This window comes from Branchiostoma belcheri, unplaced genomic scaffold (assembly GCF_001625305.1).
Source record: "Branchiostoma belcheri isolate BF01 breed outbred unplaced genomic scaffold, Haploidv18h27 scaffold281, whole genome shotgun sequence".
NCBI classification, from domain to species: domain Eukaryota; kingdom Metazoa; phylum Chordata; class Leptocardii; order Amphioxiformes; family Branchiostomatidae; genus Branchiostoma; species Branchiostoma belcheri.
In genome coordinates, this window is record NW_017803889.1 from 109159 (window position 1) to 125874 (window position 16716).

General features: G+C 41.7%; 2 protein-coding genes across 2 annotated transcripts in view; one reads left to right on the plus strand and one right to left on the minus strand.

Annotated features, from left to right (window-relative positions):
- LOC109472781 (zinc finger ZZ-type and EF-hand domain-containing protein 1-like) overlaps positions 1 to 7522 on the minus strand; it is a 38971-nt gene extending 31449 nt beyond the window's left edge. Inside the window, exons 1-11 of the mRNA XM_019772637.1 lie at positions 7231 to 7522; positions 6466 to 6585; positions 5708 to 5880; positions 5072 to 5232; positions 4186 to 4355; positions 3463 to 3600; positions 2924 to 3070; positions 2162 to 2449; positions 1561 to 1725; positions 911 to 1087; positions 277 to 492 (exon numbers count right to left, since the gene is read on the minus strand). Of these exons, the coding sequence (XP_019628196.1) occupies positions 277 to 492; positions 911 to 1087; positions 1561 to 1725; positions 2162 to 2449; positions 2924 to 3070; positions 3463 to 3600; positions 4186 to 4355; positions 5072 to 5232; positions 5708 to 5880; positions 6466 to 6585; positions 7231 to 7437 (1962 nt within the window). The 5' untranslated portion in view covers positions 7438 to 7522. The remainder of the gene's footprint in view (positions 1 to 276; positions 493 to 910; positions 1088 to 1560; positions 1726 to 2161; positions 2450 to 2923; positions 3071 to 3462; positions 3601 to 4185; positions 4356 to 5071; positions 5233 to 5707; positions 5881 to 6465; positions 6586 to 7230) is intronic.
- A 236-nt stretch (positions 7523 to 7758) lies between these two features.
- On the plus strand, positions 7759 to 16633 carry LOC109472784 (peroxisomal acyl-coenzyme A oxidase 1-like). The gene is made up of 14 exons (XM_019772639.1): positions 7759 to 7911; positions 8428 to 8587; positions 9107 to 9267; positions 9580 to 9687; positions 10284 to 10403; positions 10787 to 10962; positions 11359 to 11468; positions 11835 to 11997; positions 12598 to 12788; positions 13600 to 13755; positions 14096 to 14201; positions 14606 to 14752; positions 15507 to 15713; positions 16363 to 16633. Exons 1-14 carry the CDS (start codon positions 7791 to 7793, stop codon positions 16423 to 16425), a joined length of 1989 nt encoding a protein of 662 aa, XP_019628198.1. The 5' UTR covers positions 7759 to 7790; the 3' UTR covers positions 16426 to 16633.
- Positions 16634 to 16716: the final 83 nt, after the last annotated feature.

The following is a 16716-nucleotide window of genomic DNA, read 5'->3' on the forward strand; positions in this document are numbered from 1 at the left end:
ACCCCAGAATTTGCAAAAATGCAGGTTGCTTAATTTTTCTGCTGCAACTTTCAAAATGTCCTGCAAAATGCAGACTGCAGGTGGGTATTTCTAACACCGGAGGTGCAGTACTAGTCAGTTGGAATAAACTCACACTCAATGTTAAAGCTGCATCAACTATTCAGCAAATCAGGTCATTGGCCAAGTCAGAGGTCAGTGTTTGGAACAGAAGAAGAAGAAGAGGAAACGTAGCAAAACCAATATTTTTTCTTCGGTAAACATAATAAATAAATAAACCTCGTCCCAGTCCTCCTCGAACGTGAAGAAAGCGATCGGCGTCTCTTCTGCCTTCCCGACTCCCACGCTCCTCATCTTGTTCATGACATCATACTGTGATGAGGTCATCTTGTCGTACTCACGGAACCTCCGCGAGTGCGTTTCAAGGTCAAACTCGTCAGCAGCGTTGTACAGGAACAGCATCCCGGATTTCGCCCCAGTGCCACCCTTGGGGACCTGGGATGAATGAATACATGTAAATGAATGAATGAATGAATGGTTTATTAAAAAAGGTACATTTCTGCAGCCATAGGCTGAAGTATGTACTATTTACAATGGGGTGAAATAACATGATGCCTTTGAAGTTTAAAAGCTAGAGAAATATTATATAGTAAAAAATCATTAAAATCACCGTTAACTTCAAGCTGTACCATGTAACACCAGAATGATACAAAAAAATTCGATGGATCTTGTCAATCTACATGTTCCAACTGTGAGCGAAAGGCATTGAAAGATACCATTGCTGCATGGGGTCATTTTAAATAGGGGTGATTTAGGAGGGGGATGGGGAATGTGGTGAAGCCATTCTGCATTTGCTCCTGTGTAAATGTCGGCCTTTCTACTTTTAAATCTTTAAAAATAATATTTTGTTCACCTTGATGCGGACCCTTGTGAGCTGGACAGCAGTTTCGCCCTCGGTTCTGAAGAAGAAGTTGACAGTTTTCTTGCCCATGGCGGTGTAGTAAGTTTCTGTGGACCAGTCGGAGGTGAGCACAATGGAGGGGGGGCAGTTGTTGTCCTTCTGCCCGCCATCACAGCCAGTAAGGGACAACTGGGAAATAACAAGTCAACAAAATAAGTCAACAAAAACACTGAAAACTGTACTATTTAAAATGTCTGACTCTTCAAAGTTATCCAGTTGCTTCTTGATTTATTTTGTTACATATACACACTCTGAGGGCACAAAATCATTGATGTTTTGTGCAACAAAAATTGGAGCTGTGAATCTTTTTTGACTGTGAGTGCTAGACGTTTTGTGGAATTACAATGTACATAATGTCACGTAATACAGCACTACATGTATGTACAAAATATGTCTACTAGGTAAAAGTTACTGTAGTGTACACTAGCTATAGTATACAGAGATTTAACTGTAAGATTTGTATCTAATACTGTAGCTAGGTCTTGCTGACATTGTACTTATATTATGTTATCTTGTGCACCAAAAAGGGTTTAACAAAAATGAATTTTGAGCCCTGCCTACACAAACTACATGTACAACAGATAAATGTAAGACTGTCCCACCTGTAAGGGATAGCCGTACTTCCTCCAGAAGTTCTCGGTGACCTTGTGCATGGACTTGAGCAGTGGCACAGCGAGCATCTCCATGTCCTGGTTCTCGGCCAGGAGGGACAGCGTCTCCAGGACACTGACCAGCCTTCCTCGGGCCAGAGACAGGGACATCAGCACCTGCATGGGATAGACAAGTGTAATACAGTTTTGCAGCATCTAGTATTTGATTATCCAAAAAATGCACATTAATCACGTCTAGCTGAATGAAAAGCTTAATGGATATATTTGACATTGTCTTTTGACTTGATAAATCCAAATGTCTTCGTTGATTACATTGATCTCTTTCCAAGATGAATAGGGAGAGTTTAAAAAAAAAACGGAACAGTCTTAAGAAAATGCCTTAGCACTATGGGCCCATTTATCAGAATAATTATAGATAACTGGACTTTTGAGTTGGTTAGAATTTGCACATTCCCAGTGTCTAAATTTGAAGTGTAGACAATCAAGTCTCAAACAAAAAATTGCACATAAGTTAATTAACTTCAGCAGCACATTTGCCTTTTTCTGTTTTTTCCTCAACTTGTCAATGTAGGAAAATCAGTCAAGAACCCACCAGTAGACCATCAGCACTCTGCACCTTCTCTTCTTCAGTCACCACAATAGTCTTCAGGAACCTCTCAATCTCATCCAGCAGTGTAGGGCTGAGGAACGACGGGCATGCCTTGGAGCCGGGCAGCAAGGAGAGGGGGGGCATGTGTCTGAGGGCCTGGCGGGTGTGGGTGAGGATGGTCTGGGCCAGCGCAGGGTTGGTGGGGATGGAGGCGGTGGCTGTGGAGGCCAGGACAGACAGGTACCACACCGCTGAGGCATCCGCAATGCTCACACCACGATCTTCTGACATCTGGGGGAAAACAAGGAAAAATAACATTTTTGCTGCCTGCAAATGTCACTGTACATCAGAAATGCTGATTACTAGAATAAGTACATGTAGTTAAAAGTGATCATGGAATTCTACCACACTGAAAATGGTACAGTACTGTATATCAAAAAGTATCATCAGTTATGACAAGACCTACCGTATCTACTTTTACAGCGACATTTAATTTCTTCATTTGCAAATTTCTTTCATTCTTTTCTTTTAGTTGCTTTCTTCCTTTTTTGTTAGTTACAAGACTAGTGAAGGTAAGGATGGAATTCTACCATACAAAAGAGTATGCTTCCTTTCCATCATAATTACTATTGATTAAATGGAAAGAGACCTTTCTTCATTTACTGAGACTTTTCCTAATTCACCAAGATTTTCTTAATAGACCAAGATTATCTTACTTTTACAAGATTTTCTTAATTTACCAACATTTTCTCCCCTTACCCCTACCTTGAATCCCAGCGTTTTGAGGCCGTGTATGCGGGTGTCACAGCCGTCACTATGGCAACGGCGGATGTTGATCTGGACCACGGGGTAGTGCATCCTGGCATTCTCCAGCAGAGTCACATCACCCGTCACATGGCTGGGGATACGCACCTGGGCAGGGGGGGGGGGACAATAATAATGCTCAGTACTGTAGCAAGGCAACAATGAATATCTTCCTTTCCAATCCAGAGACATGATGATAATGATATCTTCTTTCACCAGTAACAGTTATTTCTTTAATCACTGACTTCATTATTCCATATAATGAAAACAAGTTTGGATTTGTACCTACAAATGGAAAAAGAAAACAAGGCTCTTGAGTAGGATACTAGCTCGTACATCATTGAATATTGTCTGAAATACCTTGCTAATTTACAGCAGAATCTGATGCATATACTACGTCATTATTAAACTACTGTTACAGCTATTGATTTACATTTAAAGCAAGCTTTACACTGTTAAAAGAAGTTGTAAGTGACAAGACAACCATGATGAATTCATACCTCTTTAATCTCATGTAATGACGTAGGACTCTTCCCCACAGACACAGTGACAGTCTGGGGCATGTAGCTCTGGTCTGATGACTGCACATGGATCGCCAGCTGTTTCAGAACCACATTCGGCTTCATGTGGATTCGCACCTGAATTAGGTAGAATAATAGTTATGAATTAACTGTAAAATAGTCTGAAATAATTAGGGCCAAAAGGCCAAGAGAAACATCTTTTATCGAGTCATTTTAATAGCATGGGGAACTCTCTTAAAAAATAGCACTCATGTGTCACTTTAATTTCAACATATTGTCATCACATTTTACATAGCCAAATCAATAAAGTCCAAACTGTGCTACTGATCATCTGTGCATAAGGACAAGGACCACCTTAGAATTTATTAGCATGCAATGGCAATAGCTGATGCAATGAAATTCATTGACTCAATACACTCAGAAAGATGTCTACATATATACTGTAATACATATGCCATGCATTAGTGTTAATGTCTGCAGATGATTGATTAATCTATTGATTTATTGATAAACTGTAGGCCCTCACCAAGTGTGACCTTGCTGACATAATAAGGACAACCTGGAGATTTTGTTGGGTCTACACAAGCCATACATCAGCATTGATGTTTGCAGATGATACATAGATAGATAGATTTATTGATAGATAGATTTATTGATTGATTGATTGATAGATAGATTTATTGATAAAATGCCGACCCTCACCCAGTGTGAGCGTGCTGACCCATCAGACTGCCAGTAAGTGGACATGTCCCCGTCTGTCATACGATGGACGTCAGCTTTGTTAGTGGACACGTCGATGCCTTTGTAACACTTGGAGATGACCCTCTGCTCCTGGGTGGGACTGATGGCTATGGCCTCTTCTGACTCAGACACTAGCATGAGAATGGTTAACGTAAAATCAGCAACTCTGAGACTCTTAGCTACATCCTTGTTTATTTGATACTCAACACAAATGGTAGTTGACTACAAGACTAGATATTTCTAGTGTGGCTTTGTCAAGGAAGCCATGGTAGAAACAAGAAATCAAAGATTGTTGTGATTTTTGTGTACATCAAGAAGGTTATGTTTTCTGTTTTGCCATGGTGGAGTGGCTGTGGTGTAGGTCTGTATATGCATGTCAACAGCATAAGTTGAGAAATTGAGGATGTACATGTATCTTAATGATATTTGGTAGGTGAGTAGCAGCTGTGGAAATGAAGGTTAAGTTTGAAAATGGTTCACCTGGTACGTCATAATTTTGAATTTCTTGCTGATTCTGAGCATATATGTATTCCACTGTCACTTCCTCCCAGTTTGCAGGGTAACCATTTCGACCTACAATTCAACCTTCCTGTTATAGTTAGTACAGTTTCACATTGATTTATTGATTTATTAGTGATTGATTGATTTATTGATTGATTGGTACTTACTGGCACCCTTCAGCTGATGCAGATGATCCCTGAGCACAGCCATTCTCATGGCAGACCTGTTGTTGAAGCTGATTGACTGACTGACTGACTGACTGATACTTACTGACTGACTGACTGACTGATTGATACTTACTGACTGACTGACTGACTGACTGACTGACTGACTGACTGATACTTACTGGCACCCTTCAGCTGATGCAGATGATCCCTGAGCACAGCCATCCGCATGGCTGACGTGTTGTTGAAGCCGTCCAGGATGGAGAAGGGGAGGGCGGAGCTCGGAGTTCGGTTCCGCAGGAGGAAGTTTAACATCCGCTTCCCGTGCTGCGATACGCTGTGTCTATAGGGGGAAGAATGACATGGCAGCATTTCAGTAAATTACACCAAAAAACAGTTACTCAAGCAACTGGATATGATTTTGGAAACGGTCGGACGTTTCAGGTAGCATCCACTGACTTTTGTCAGTGACACTGGAGAGTTGTCAGAAAGGCAGGTTTATAAGTATGAACTATTGACTGATATGCAAATTGATGCTACCTGAAATGTCTGACCATTTCAAAAATCATATCCAGTTGTTTTTCGGCATACACGTATCTTATCACCTGGATGTCTAGACTTTGCCGGCATATGTTTGTAAATTACTAACATGGACCAATTAATGTTAGACTGAGAACTGTTACCAGGATCTTGGAGGCTATGATAACTGGTTTCCATAGTGACAGAGAATGTACAGAACTGGTGTGTTATATGCCTAAGGGTGGTTTAACTGTCATGGAAAACAAACAAACAAACAAACAAACAAACGGTTAACCCACCTGTCTGAAGCGAACACATCCACAAACCCGGGAGTGAGGATACATGACTGTAGACTGCGTACTACATAGTTCAGTTCTCCCTGCAGGTTTGCTCCGTTGGATGACTTCAGAGTCTCCAGCATGGCCTGTACTTCTGTGTAACCATCTCCCTCTGTGTCAAACTGGGAAAATGCCTGCAGAGAAATGCACCATTTTTACACTGCACATGTCACATGTCAACCTATATATACAGTTTAAAGGCTTGATGTGATATGTAATGTTGCAATGTGGCATGTCCTCTTTTGTGTTGCTTAAACCACTTACAAGTGATAGTAGTATGACCATCCGGTGACTTAAAATAAAGTATATAATATTTATACACTTATAATATGACTGATTTGACTGTGAAAACTCATCAAAGCTTTAGATTAAAAAAACAAACATGTATACACTGTACATCAGATTTTATGGCCCTACTCTAGATCTGCAACCGATCCCCTGCTCAGTTATTCGATCTGACGCTGACCTCAACATCACAAGATAATTGCGCTCCTATCATATTACTCATTTTCCCCAGCAAAGCCTCTGACGTAGTGTGCATAATATTTGTAACATGATATGTACAGCTTTGGTTGTTTGTTGAACGTTTACCGGTAGCTAATGACTATGTCGATCTATGTCATGGGGGTGGGGTGGAGAAAAACACTGCAAAAACAACTGCAAGCAAACACCTGTAGGTTACATCTACTCGAAGATTACAAGTAAATACGTCCGTGTACCTGTTCGCTCTCCTCCCTGCCGACCCCGCGGTGGTTCATGAGCTGGTCGCAGAACTGAGACAGCGAGACCGTCTCCTCGTTCCGCGCGCTGCGGTCCTCCAGCCAGCGGATCAGGTGCCCCTGGAAGTATTAGGAGGGTTGAATAAAAAGAAGGTATAGATTATACAACCCCCGGCCTGATCAGTTGGTAGCGCCTATAAAGTCAAGTCAAAGTTTATTGCACAACGATTGTCACGGGTACAATGTATGGCAAATAATAAGATTACCCACACTGTTACTGTAATTCAACTTCACGGGACAGACAGTGAAGCAAGATTTGACGACATTATTACTCTGGCAGGGATGAGGGAAGATTTAGGAGAAGAGATGAACAACATGATGTACAGAGCATTTTCAAAGTACATAGAGTCCACTGCAAGATTTAGGAAGAATGGCTAAGGAACAAGCGCAGCTGAAAACACACATGCGCAAAGCACCAGAGTACAAGCACCAGTGGGAACATACCCAAACAAAGCACCTAGTTGAGAATGGCACCCAGAGACTATGTCTAGCGGAGGAATAGATATTACACAAGGACAACAACAACAACATTTATGTTCATGGTAGCAAAAGTTCACGGAACTATATATATATTCACGCCACGGTGGTGACAGGTGCAGGAAAAAAGAAAGTCCAGGAACAAATTATTTGTTAACTGTAATGATAAGTTCACGGTACAGAAGTGACAGTGAAAACAGTGAACACAGCAGTACAGTGAAAAATTACCTGGTGTTGCTGTAGAACATTCTCGGGCAAACCGTCCTTGATTTTTGAAGCTGCATCGCGCAGTTTCCCGTGATCGAACAGCAAGTCCAGATCGAAACTCTTCCTCCCGCCGCGAATTTGCGTCGGGTCGCGGGCTTCTTCGCCATCAGAAGGGTCGTCAGACAAAAAATCGTCATCGCTGTCACTTTGGCTGACGTTACTGCCCATTGTTGAGCCTTAAAAGTCGTTGTTTTGGCCGTTAAAAGCTTAAATTTGTAGGAGAAACATGAGAATTTTTTTCCGCCTACGATTTTTCCGCCATCTTGGATGATGAATGACCTGCAGCGGGGTCATTGGAATAGTCCATTACAGAATAGGTGGTGTATTTCGATCAGTTTCATAAACACAATCGTCTTTTTCGTTCTGCACTTTTTGGAAGATTTAGAATAGAAAGTATAACTTAAATTCATTTTCCATCCATAATGCGTCGCAAAATTGCTTTAACAGGACAAATTAACTTAAAATCTTGTGGTGATGTCAAAGTGCTACAGTCCGATTACCTTTGACCTAGTAAAACAAGAATGGCTGGACAGGTGAACCCAGATTTGGCCAAAGAGAGGGAAAATGCCAGTTTTAACACCCAAAAACTCACCAACCTTCTGTACGGCGGCGCGGAAAAAGTGAGGAGAAGGCGGTACATCGGTAGGGAAACACATTTGCCTTTTCCTGCATTGTTTCTTTATCAATTTTACTGGGTAACTTTCTGAAGGTGCAAAGGTGGGCGTATCCATTTTGTATTTTGTGAAAAGTTTTTCTTCATGAAAAGTTACAAAGTAGTATAGGTAGTAAAGGCTCTAAAAAAATTATAGCTGTATCTCCCGACCTAGAAATGGGAGGGTCGTTTTGTTGAGTCACATTAAATATTATTCTATTAAAGTCGAATGTGAGGTTTAAGGGTCAACGTCCTTCAGGTTACATATAGTGAACTTTGAACAGGTCATTCATCAAGTCTTAACACCTAAAGCACCTAAATATGTAACAAATAATGAAAAAATCTAAACAATCCTTTGTGGTGCCATAGTGTGTATATGTCTGTCTGTCAGTCACTAAGTTTCGTGAGTAATGAATATATAGGTTAACTTTTTGAGCCCTGAAGTCTTAAAAAAGCACCATATTGTCAGGAAAATGGTACATGTATTTTTATCCGTTTTTTTCCAGAATCCCTGGCCTTCAGTGACCCAGCGTACAGTGGTGATGAAGACCCAGTGTTCATGTCGAGAGAAGAACTGTACAGCTCGCAGCTGAAACGTGCCCTAACCACTGTGCAGCGGGTCAAGGAACTAAACATCACAGAGGAGGATCTCAGCACATACAGGAAGTAAGTTTTGCACAGATGTCAGCGCAGCACATTTGCAGAACATACTGCGCCTGTGCAAAAACCAGCTTTTGTGCATTTTTTATCAGATATTTGGGCAACGTTGCATCAGAATTTTGACTGTTGCAGACAATTTCTTTTCTGACACAATATTTGAAAACTATAGATGGGATGGCATCCTTAAATACGCAAATATGACCTTAAATGAGATGTTCTGTGCTATGAACAGTACTGTACATCACTTCATTTTCTTGTTACTTTTTTATATTCACAGTTTTCACGGGGTCACTTCAGTGTACTGCAAATTTATCATTAACATGAACAAATCATTTGCCAACTTTTTCTTCTGCAACTTTTTCTTCTGCACCTGCCTGCCTCACAGTTCTGTGACTATGTTCATTTTTCTCAGACCGTGAAATTTTGCTACAGCAAACACAAAGTGATCTACAGTATTGTTCTACCTAGATGCCTGTCTTACATCAAAATAACAGCCTAATTTCTATATCTATCTATAATCCACAGTGCCGCCCTGTCTGGAGGCATGCCTGGCCTTGCCCTGACCTGGATTGCCTTCATCCCCACCATCCTGCAGCAGGGGACAGAGGAACAGAAACAGAAGTGGCTGAAACCTGCACAGGACCTCTCTATTGTCGGGGCGTACGCACAGACTGAGATGGGGCATGGTATGTATGGCTTAGGCCTTGATTTGTTGGTGCATAGTACAAACTTTTGCTAATTGTGAAAGAAAAAAGCACAAAAAGAGCATTTAGAGTCTAATTGAACAAAGAAATAGAAACAGTGGTAAGAAAACCACGTACTAACTAAAGATAGAGCTATCCCCTAAACCTACTGGGTTTGACCTCCTTTGAGACAGAGGAAGACAGCGGATCCTACTTTTCTTGAGCTCAGATCTTTTTTTGTACGTGATTGTTGCTCACACTGTATTTACTGTAGAGATGCTCAGTTGAATTTTTGTATTTAATCACCTGTTTCAGGCACATTTGTGCGAGGTTTGGAGACCACAGCGACCTATGACCCCAGCACACAGGAGTTTGTGATCCACTCTCCAACCCTGACCTCAACCAAGTGGTGGCCGGGCGGATGTAAGCTACCGTTCTGATTGATTTTATTTTTAACGATGTCGCTCAATGCAAGGCCATTTTTGGCCACTTCTAGGCATAGAGCTAGCCTGTAACTGTAACAGCAACTCTTCTCCCTGAGTCAGAAACATCGTGATTGAGACCAGCCCAATTTCTCATAAGTAGTGAGGACTAACTGACCCAATAGGAGAAGCAGGGGTTACGAGGCTGGTCGGGAAAATTCCCTACCCCGTTTTAGACCATAATGGTTTGTTTACTGTTTGTTGTAGAGAATATATTTAGTATTTATCTGTTTCTTAATCTAAGTTCTAAAACGGTTGTACTAAATGTAATGAAATGAAGCAGGTGTGCAATAAGGATTGATGATGTAGTCCCAGGCAAAACTAAATATACCTTTCGACTGTCTTTTTTCTGATAACATCACTATGAAAGTTTACATCAAGTTGGATGTAAGTTATTGTGTATTTATTTTCAAATCTTTGCTTTGTTCCTTGGCTGTGAAACATTTTTTAAAAGGATCAATCATATACCTGTAGATATTACAAGAGAAGGCAGGTCAAGATATATCATTTTTACAACATTTACATTGTTTTCTCCAGTGGGTAAGACGTCCAACTATGCGACAGTGATGGCCCAGCTGTACACACAGGGGAAGTGTTACGGACCTCACAACTTCATGGTGCAGATACGCAGTCTGGAGGACCACACGCCATGTCCTGGTAACCTCCAGTCCAACTTGGTTCTGTTTCTGCCCTCTGTGCCCTTATTTATAATGTCTGTTTGCTACATGTATATTTTTGCTGAGAACCAAGGAAATAAATTACGGTAGCCTAAACCGTTCCAGAACCAGATGGGATATACATGTACTGTTCATGAAAGTGTACTAAATGAATGAAGGAAGTAAGGAAATAAGGGAAGAATGGAAGAAAAAAGAAAGGAAGGAAAGAAGGTAAGAGGATAGGAAGAAAGGAATGAATGGTTGAAGAAAGGAATAAAGAAAGCAATGAATGAATGAAGAATGGAAGGAATGAATAAATGAATGAATGGTTAGTGAATAAACTTAGGTATTGACCCTCTCCTTAATATTGTCTATTTCTTTCAGGGGTGACGCTGGGTGACATCGGTCCCAAGATGGAAGGGAACGCAAACGACAACGGTTTTGCCCGGTTCGACCACGTGCGAATCCCACGGGAAAACATGCTGATGAAGTTTGCTCGTGTGGAGCCAGACGGGACGTACGTCCAGCCCGCCAGCTCCAAGCTGGCATACAGCAACATGGTGTGTAACAGTGGGTTTTTTTTATAAGCACTACCAACTGATCCGTCTGATGACCTTTTAGCTGAATGGTTAGAGTGTCGGGGTATGACCTGGTACCAAGGTGCAGCACAGGTTCGATTCCCAGCCCGTGGCCAGGAGTGTCTTAAATTTTCTGTTTCTACTCACCTCCTTGTTACAGTGGTTCCCATGCCAGCTCTGAGAGTACTGGCAAAGTGTGCCTCTCCAGGGATATCGAAGATTTGAGGGCAAGTGTAAGAAGAAAAGCTGGAGCAGTGTAACAGTGGAGATTTATAAGCGCTACAAGCCGTCTGATGGGTCTAGATCTTTTAGCCGAATGGTTAGAGTGTTGGCTCGGACCAGGAGTGTCTTTCTGTTTCTACTCTCCTCTTGTTTCAGGTGTACCTGCGAGGAACATTTGTGATGAGTGCTGCTCAAGCGCTGGCCTCTGCCTCCACTATAGCTGTCAGGTACAGCTGTGTGCGCAGGCAGAGCGAGATGAAACCGGGGTAGGTTCTTGAAGTTCGACATTTTTACATTCTACTGTAAAATTTCTAATGAACAATTTGCTACAATAACAGTGACTGCACTTGGAATTTAACACTTGTATACAGAAACTAGTTGCATTAAAAACAGGGAATCATCAAAGCATCATTAGATAGCTTTAAACAATGATTAGTTAGATGTTCAAGGGATAGGTGTAACAAGTTGATCGGTGTAGTGTAGCCAACTGCTGCCACATCGCGTGCTTGCCAAAGGGCGCTTATAGTTATACCGGCTATACAGATACACAATCTGATACAGAAAATGTTGGGCTTAAATATTGCTTTGAACTATTCAAGGAAGAAAATTACTCTGTCCTTTTTTTTGTGTAGGGAGCCCGAGCCACAGATTCTTGACTACCAGACGCAGCAGTACAAGCTGTTCCCCCAGCTGGCTGCTGCCTATGCTTTCTGGTTTGCTGCTCGCTTCATGACTCAGCAACACGCCAGCATTACGGGCAGTATGGAGAAGGGAGACATGTCCGGGCTGGCAGAGGTAAGGCCTATCGATCGATCAATTAATTAATCAATCAATCAAGAAAGCAATCAATCAATCAGTAAATCCACCAGTCATGTCAGTCAATCAATCAGTTGGTTAATAAAGACTTGACATAGATCATGAAATTCTTAGTTTGTGTTGTTAGATTTTGTCACCGAACACAAGAAAAACATTCTACCTGCAAAGTTAACTCCCAGGCACCATTGACCCTTTCCTCTAATAGCTGTGTGTCACTAAGGTCACATGTTCATAGATTGGTCAGTTTTGCAGAGGAATGCTGCAGTTATATAGCTATGTCAGCTAGGTAGTTTTCTAGAATTGGATGGCAACTTGAATTAGTCATCATATTATGCTTTATCAGTTTATGAATGACCAGATCTCTACTTTTCTATAGAAACACTAGTCTTAGAATACGTGGAGCTAGATTAATAAATTTCTCTCTTATAGCACAAGGTGATATGAAGTGTCGTTCTTAATAAAGATTTATCAACAGCTTACTGGTTATTCCCCTTCAAATGTTTATGATCATGAGTTTCCTTGTTAAATTTAAGAAACTTAAGGTAAAATATGTGCTATCATACCTGGCATCTCTCCTAGCTGCATGCCCTGAGCGCTGGTCTGAAGTCCTACACCACGGCAGTGATGTCAGCTGGGATTGACGTGTGTCGGATGTCGTGTGGGGGTCATGGGTACTCACACGCCAGCGGGCTGCCTGCACTGTTCAGTACTGGTACATCTCTCTGTACAGCAGAAGGGGAGAACACTGTCATGATGCTGCAGACAGCAAGGTACAGCAATTTATTTGAATTATGTAGGTTTTAGTACAATAATTGTATGACTGTCCTGTTTGGTGCTGGTACATCTCTGTGTACAGCAGAAGGGGAGAACACTGTCATGATGCTGCAGACAGCAAGGTACAGCGTTAGCTGTCTTACTGTAACTCAGCAAGGTACAGCATTAGGTCACAGTAACTCCCGTACTTCAGTACAGACACAAGGTACAGTAACTTAAGTTTGACTGTCCTGTTCAGTGCTGGTACAGCTCTGTACAGCATAGGGGGAGAACACTGTCATGATGCTACAGACTGCAAGGTACAGCATTAGCTATAGGTTACACAAAGTCATGTACTTAGTACAGACAGCAAAGTACAGCATTAGATCAGAATGCCCCTGCACAATAGAGGGGGAGCTACAGACAGCAAGGTACAGCATTTAATAGCTTACAATAACTCCTGAACTACTAAATGACCACCCTTGCATAAGGATTCTACAAACAGTATTAACATTATTGTACAACAGTAACTGTAATGTCTAAACACATGACTTACATTGTAGCATCAAGTAAATGTCCAAAACACAAGACTTAGCATCTGTATTTTGGCAACCAGAGCCAGCATATTTCTGTCACCTTGAAAAAAATACATGACTGTACATCTTCAGAGATCTTCAATCTCAATACAGTATCCCCAAGTGTAAGTCACACACATTCAGCTTCTTCATGAAGTTTCTACAGCTACAGCTACATGTACATGTATATTTGTTGAAGGGGCACTAAGACTTAGTGAAGTATTTTTTAATTATGGCTTTATTCTGTCTGCAGGTACCTGGTGAAGTGTTTTGTGCAGTCCCAGTCAGGTAAGACCCTGAGCGGCACGGTTGCGTACCTGTCTGCCGTCCAGCCCTCACCTGTGTCAGGTGAGAGGAACATGTCTGACCTGGGGACACAGGTGACAGCCTTCCAGCACAGGGCAGCCAGGTGGGCCGGTTTGTTTGTTTGTTTACACAACTAGTAAAGTACCCCGAGCATAGCACACAAGGTTTGTACTTAGAGTTGGCAAGTACATGTACATGATAGAATTTTAATCCAGTAGTGCAGAGACTAGACAATGATTCCCAGTTGCCAAAGTATAGAGTTTTCACAAATTTAAGTAAGACATGTTATGAAGAAGATATTTCATCATGCTGCCATCAAGCCTTAGCACCAGTGTGTACAAGCACATCTAACCCTTGGATGACAGGGAACAACAGACGATAAACCGGATAGTGAGAGAGAGTGAGTATGTCTATAACAAAAATACCTCCTTTTTTCCCTTTAGGATGGTGAGACATGCAGCCCTGCAGATGCAGACTGAGATGCAGAAGGGGAAGTCTCGAGAAGATGCCTGGAACAGCTGCTCTGTCCTGCTCATCAAGGCTGCTCAGGTCTGGGATTTTTTCTTTCTTTCTTTCTTTCTTTATTTATTTCAGGTGTACTGAGTCTTACTGACCCATACCATTTTACACAATGCCTGGACTAAACACGCATCACTTTTACAAAGTGCTCCTTTAGTGGCAGTCAGATTGTAAAGGACATCATATCACTCTTAAAGCCCTGTTGCAGGTGCTGAACTTAGTCTGTTTTTCAAAGAATTTTCCTGTGCCTTGCCTGTTGCAAGTGGACAAACATTTTACTAGCAACAGCCCCTTGGCTTGGACACCAAACAACTAGTAGAATTAATCTTTTTCTTCCTCAGTATTTCAGCTGTATTGCTGCCTTTGTATTTGTAAAAAAAAATTGCAAGGCATCCAAAAGTTTGCTAAATCTGATGTTCTTTGTGTGTCACCAGGCCCATGTCCACTCCTTTGTAGTGAGAAACTTTGCAGAAACAGTACAGACAGTTGAAGTGGAGGAGTCTGTCAGGGCAGTGCTGACCTCCCTCTGTCAGCTGTACTCACTGCATGGCATTACTGAACACGCTGGAGACTTCCTCATGGTGAGAACAGGAGTCTTCTGTTTCCTTTGTTTCTTCTTGAGCTTTGTCTATTCACTCATTCACTCACTCACTCACTGTCCGGTTTATCGTCTGTTGTTCCCCGTCTTCCGAGGGTTAGACGTGCTTTCACAATACATCTGGGGCTTGATGGCAGCACGCCACTTGTCTCTGTCCTGTGGGTCAATTTTATCTAGGTTCAGGTGGTGGAGGTCCTCCCGTACGTTGTCATACCATTTTCTTCTGGGGCGGCCACGGGGGTTTGGACCCTCCACATCCAGTGTGAGGATCCTCTTCGGCCATCTGTCCCTGTCCATTCTCTGGAGGTGGCCGTACCATCTAAGTCTGTTATACCTAACTGTGTCCTGAATGTTTATAATATATATTCATAAAAATATATATTATAATTGACTTGCTGGCCACTTTTTGCTGAGGTCATGAGAGAAGATGTCAGGGTCAAACAAAATATAACAAAGATACACTTAGGTTACATAATAATTATTGAAGTCCTGACAAATCCATAAACAAAGTAGTAATCCTTACACATACGTGGTATTACATAATGATTTTGTTTTATCTTGAATGTTATACATGTTATAAGTTAGACTAAACCAATTTCATTCATATTGGATCCTGGATTTAAAGGAAAACATGATTATAAACTGTAAAAATATAATGAAAACAAACTAAACCTTTCTCTTTCTCCACGCATTCAATCATTAATCCATTCTTTCATTCATTGTTTCTCTCTCCACAGGATGGTTACCTGACAGGCCGAGACATTGACGCAGCGAGCTCCCTTCTGAGCGCCGTGTTAGCCCAGCTCCGTCCTGACGCCGTGGCGTTGGTCGACGCCTTTGACCTCCACGACAAGATGCTGCATTCCGTCCTGGGTCGCTACGACGGCAGGGTGTACGAACACCTGTACCAGTGGGCCCAGAAGTCACCTCTCAACAAGACTGAGGTTGGTTTATCTGTGTATTAAGTTGATAATATCTGTGTCTGTAGCCAGTATACTTCATATCACCATGCTACATTGTACAATCATTATGGCAGAGTGTATGAACATCTGTACCAGTGGGCCCAGAAGTCGCCTCTCAACAAGTCAGAGGTTGGTTCATGCTTTTTTATGATTAGAAGAGAGAGAAGGTCCCTTTCCACTCCTTGTGGAGCATAGGGGTGGTGCCCATCTCCATTTTTGTAGCCATTGGGCCACACAGTTGTGCAAGCACTATAGCAGGGGGCTAGTCCGCTGGTAGTGTTGTGTGTTTGACCTTCCCATACACTTCCTCATTGGTTCTGAGTGCTAAGCAGACAAAGCAGTACTATGTACTATTTTTAAAGTCTTTGGTATAAACTGGGCTGGGGTTTGAACCAGATTGAGCTACCGGTATTGCCTTTATTTGAGACGAAAACTTAATACAGCTTCACAGGCTTGCAGGGGTAGCTTCCCATCCAACAACTTTTAATGTCTAGGCCTAACATGTTTAAATCCAAGAGCTGTATCTGATGGACAGAACCGTAGACTGTATTTAGTGATAAAAATTTACCATTTTTGATTAAAAAGTGTTGAGAAAAACATAACCCTTGATCTTATTGTGTGTTGCTTTCAGGTTCATGAATCCTACTACAAGTACCTTCAGCCTTTTCTCAAGAGTAACAGAGCCAAACTGTGAAGAAGGGCTTAGTACACCACCAGTTTTGTAGCCTGTGTTACACAATCTGATAGCCAAGAAATTGTCAAGAATGGATATTTTAACTTGTCTGTACCTTGAATTCCATGAGTCGTGACAGCCCAAAACAATTCATTTTTAAATTTGAAGTTATTTGATGGAAGGAAGGTCACAGATTCTGAAACATTTGATGTCTAAAAATCTAGAAAACTACTACAGGTAATATAATGTGCTATGTAATATTGTCCAGAAAAATCCGTTAACCAAGATATTAAAATAGTGTGGCCTTATGGA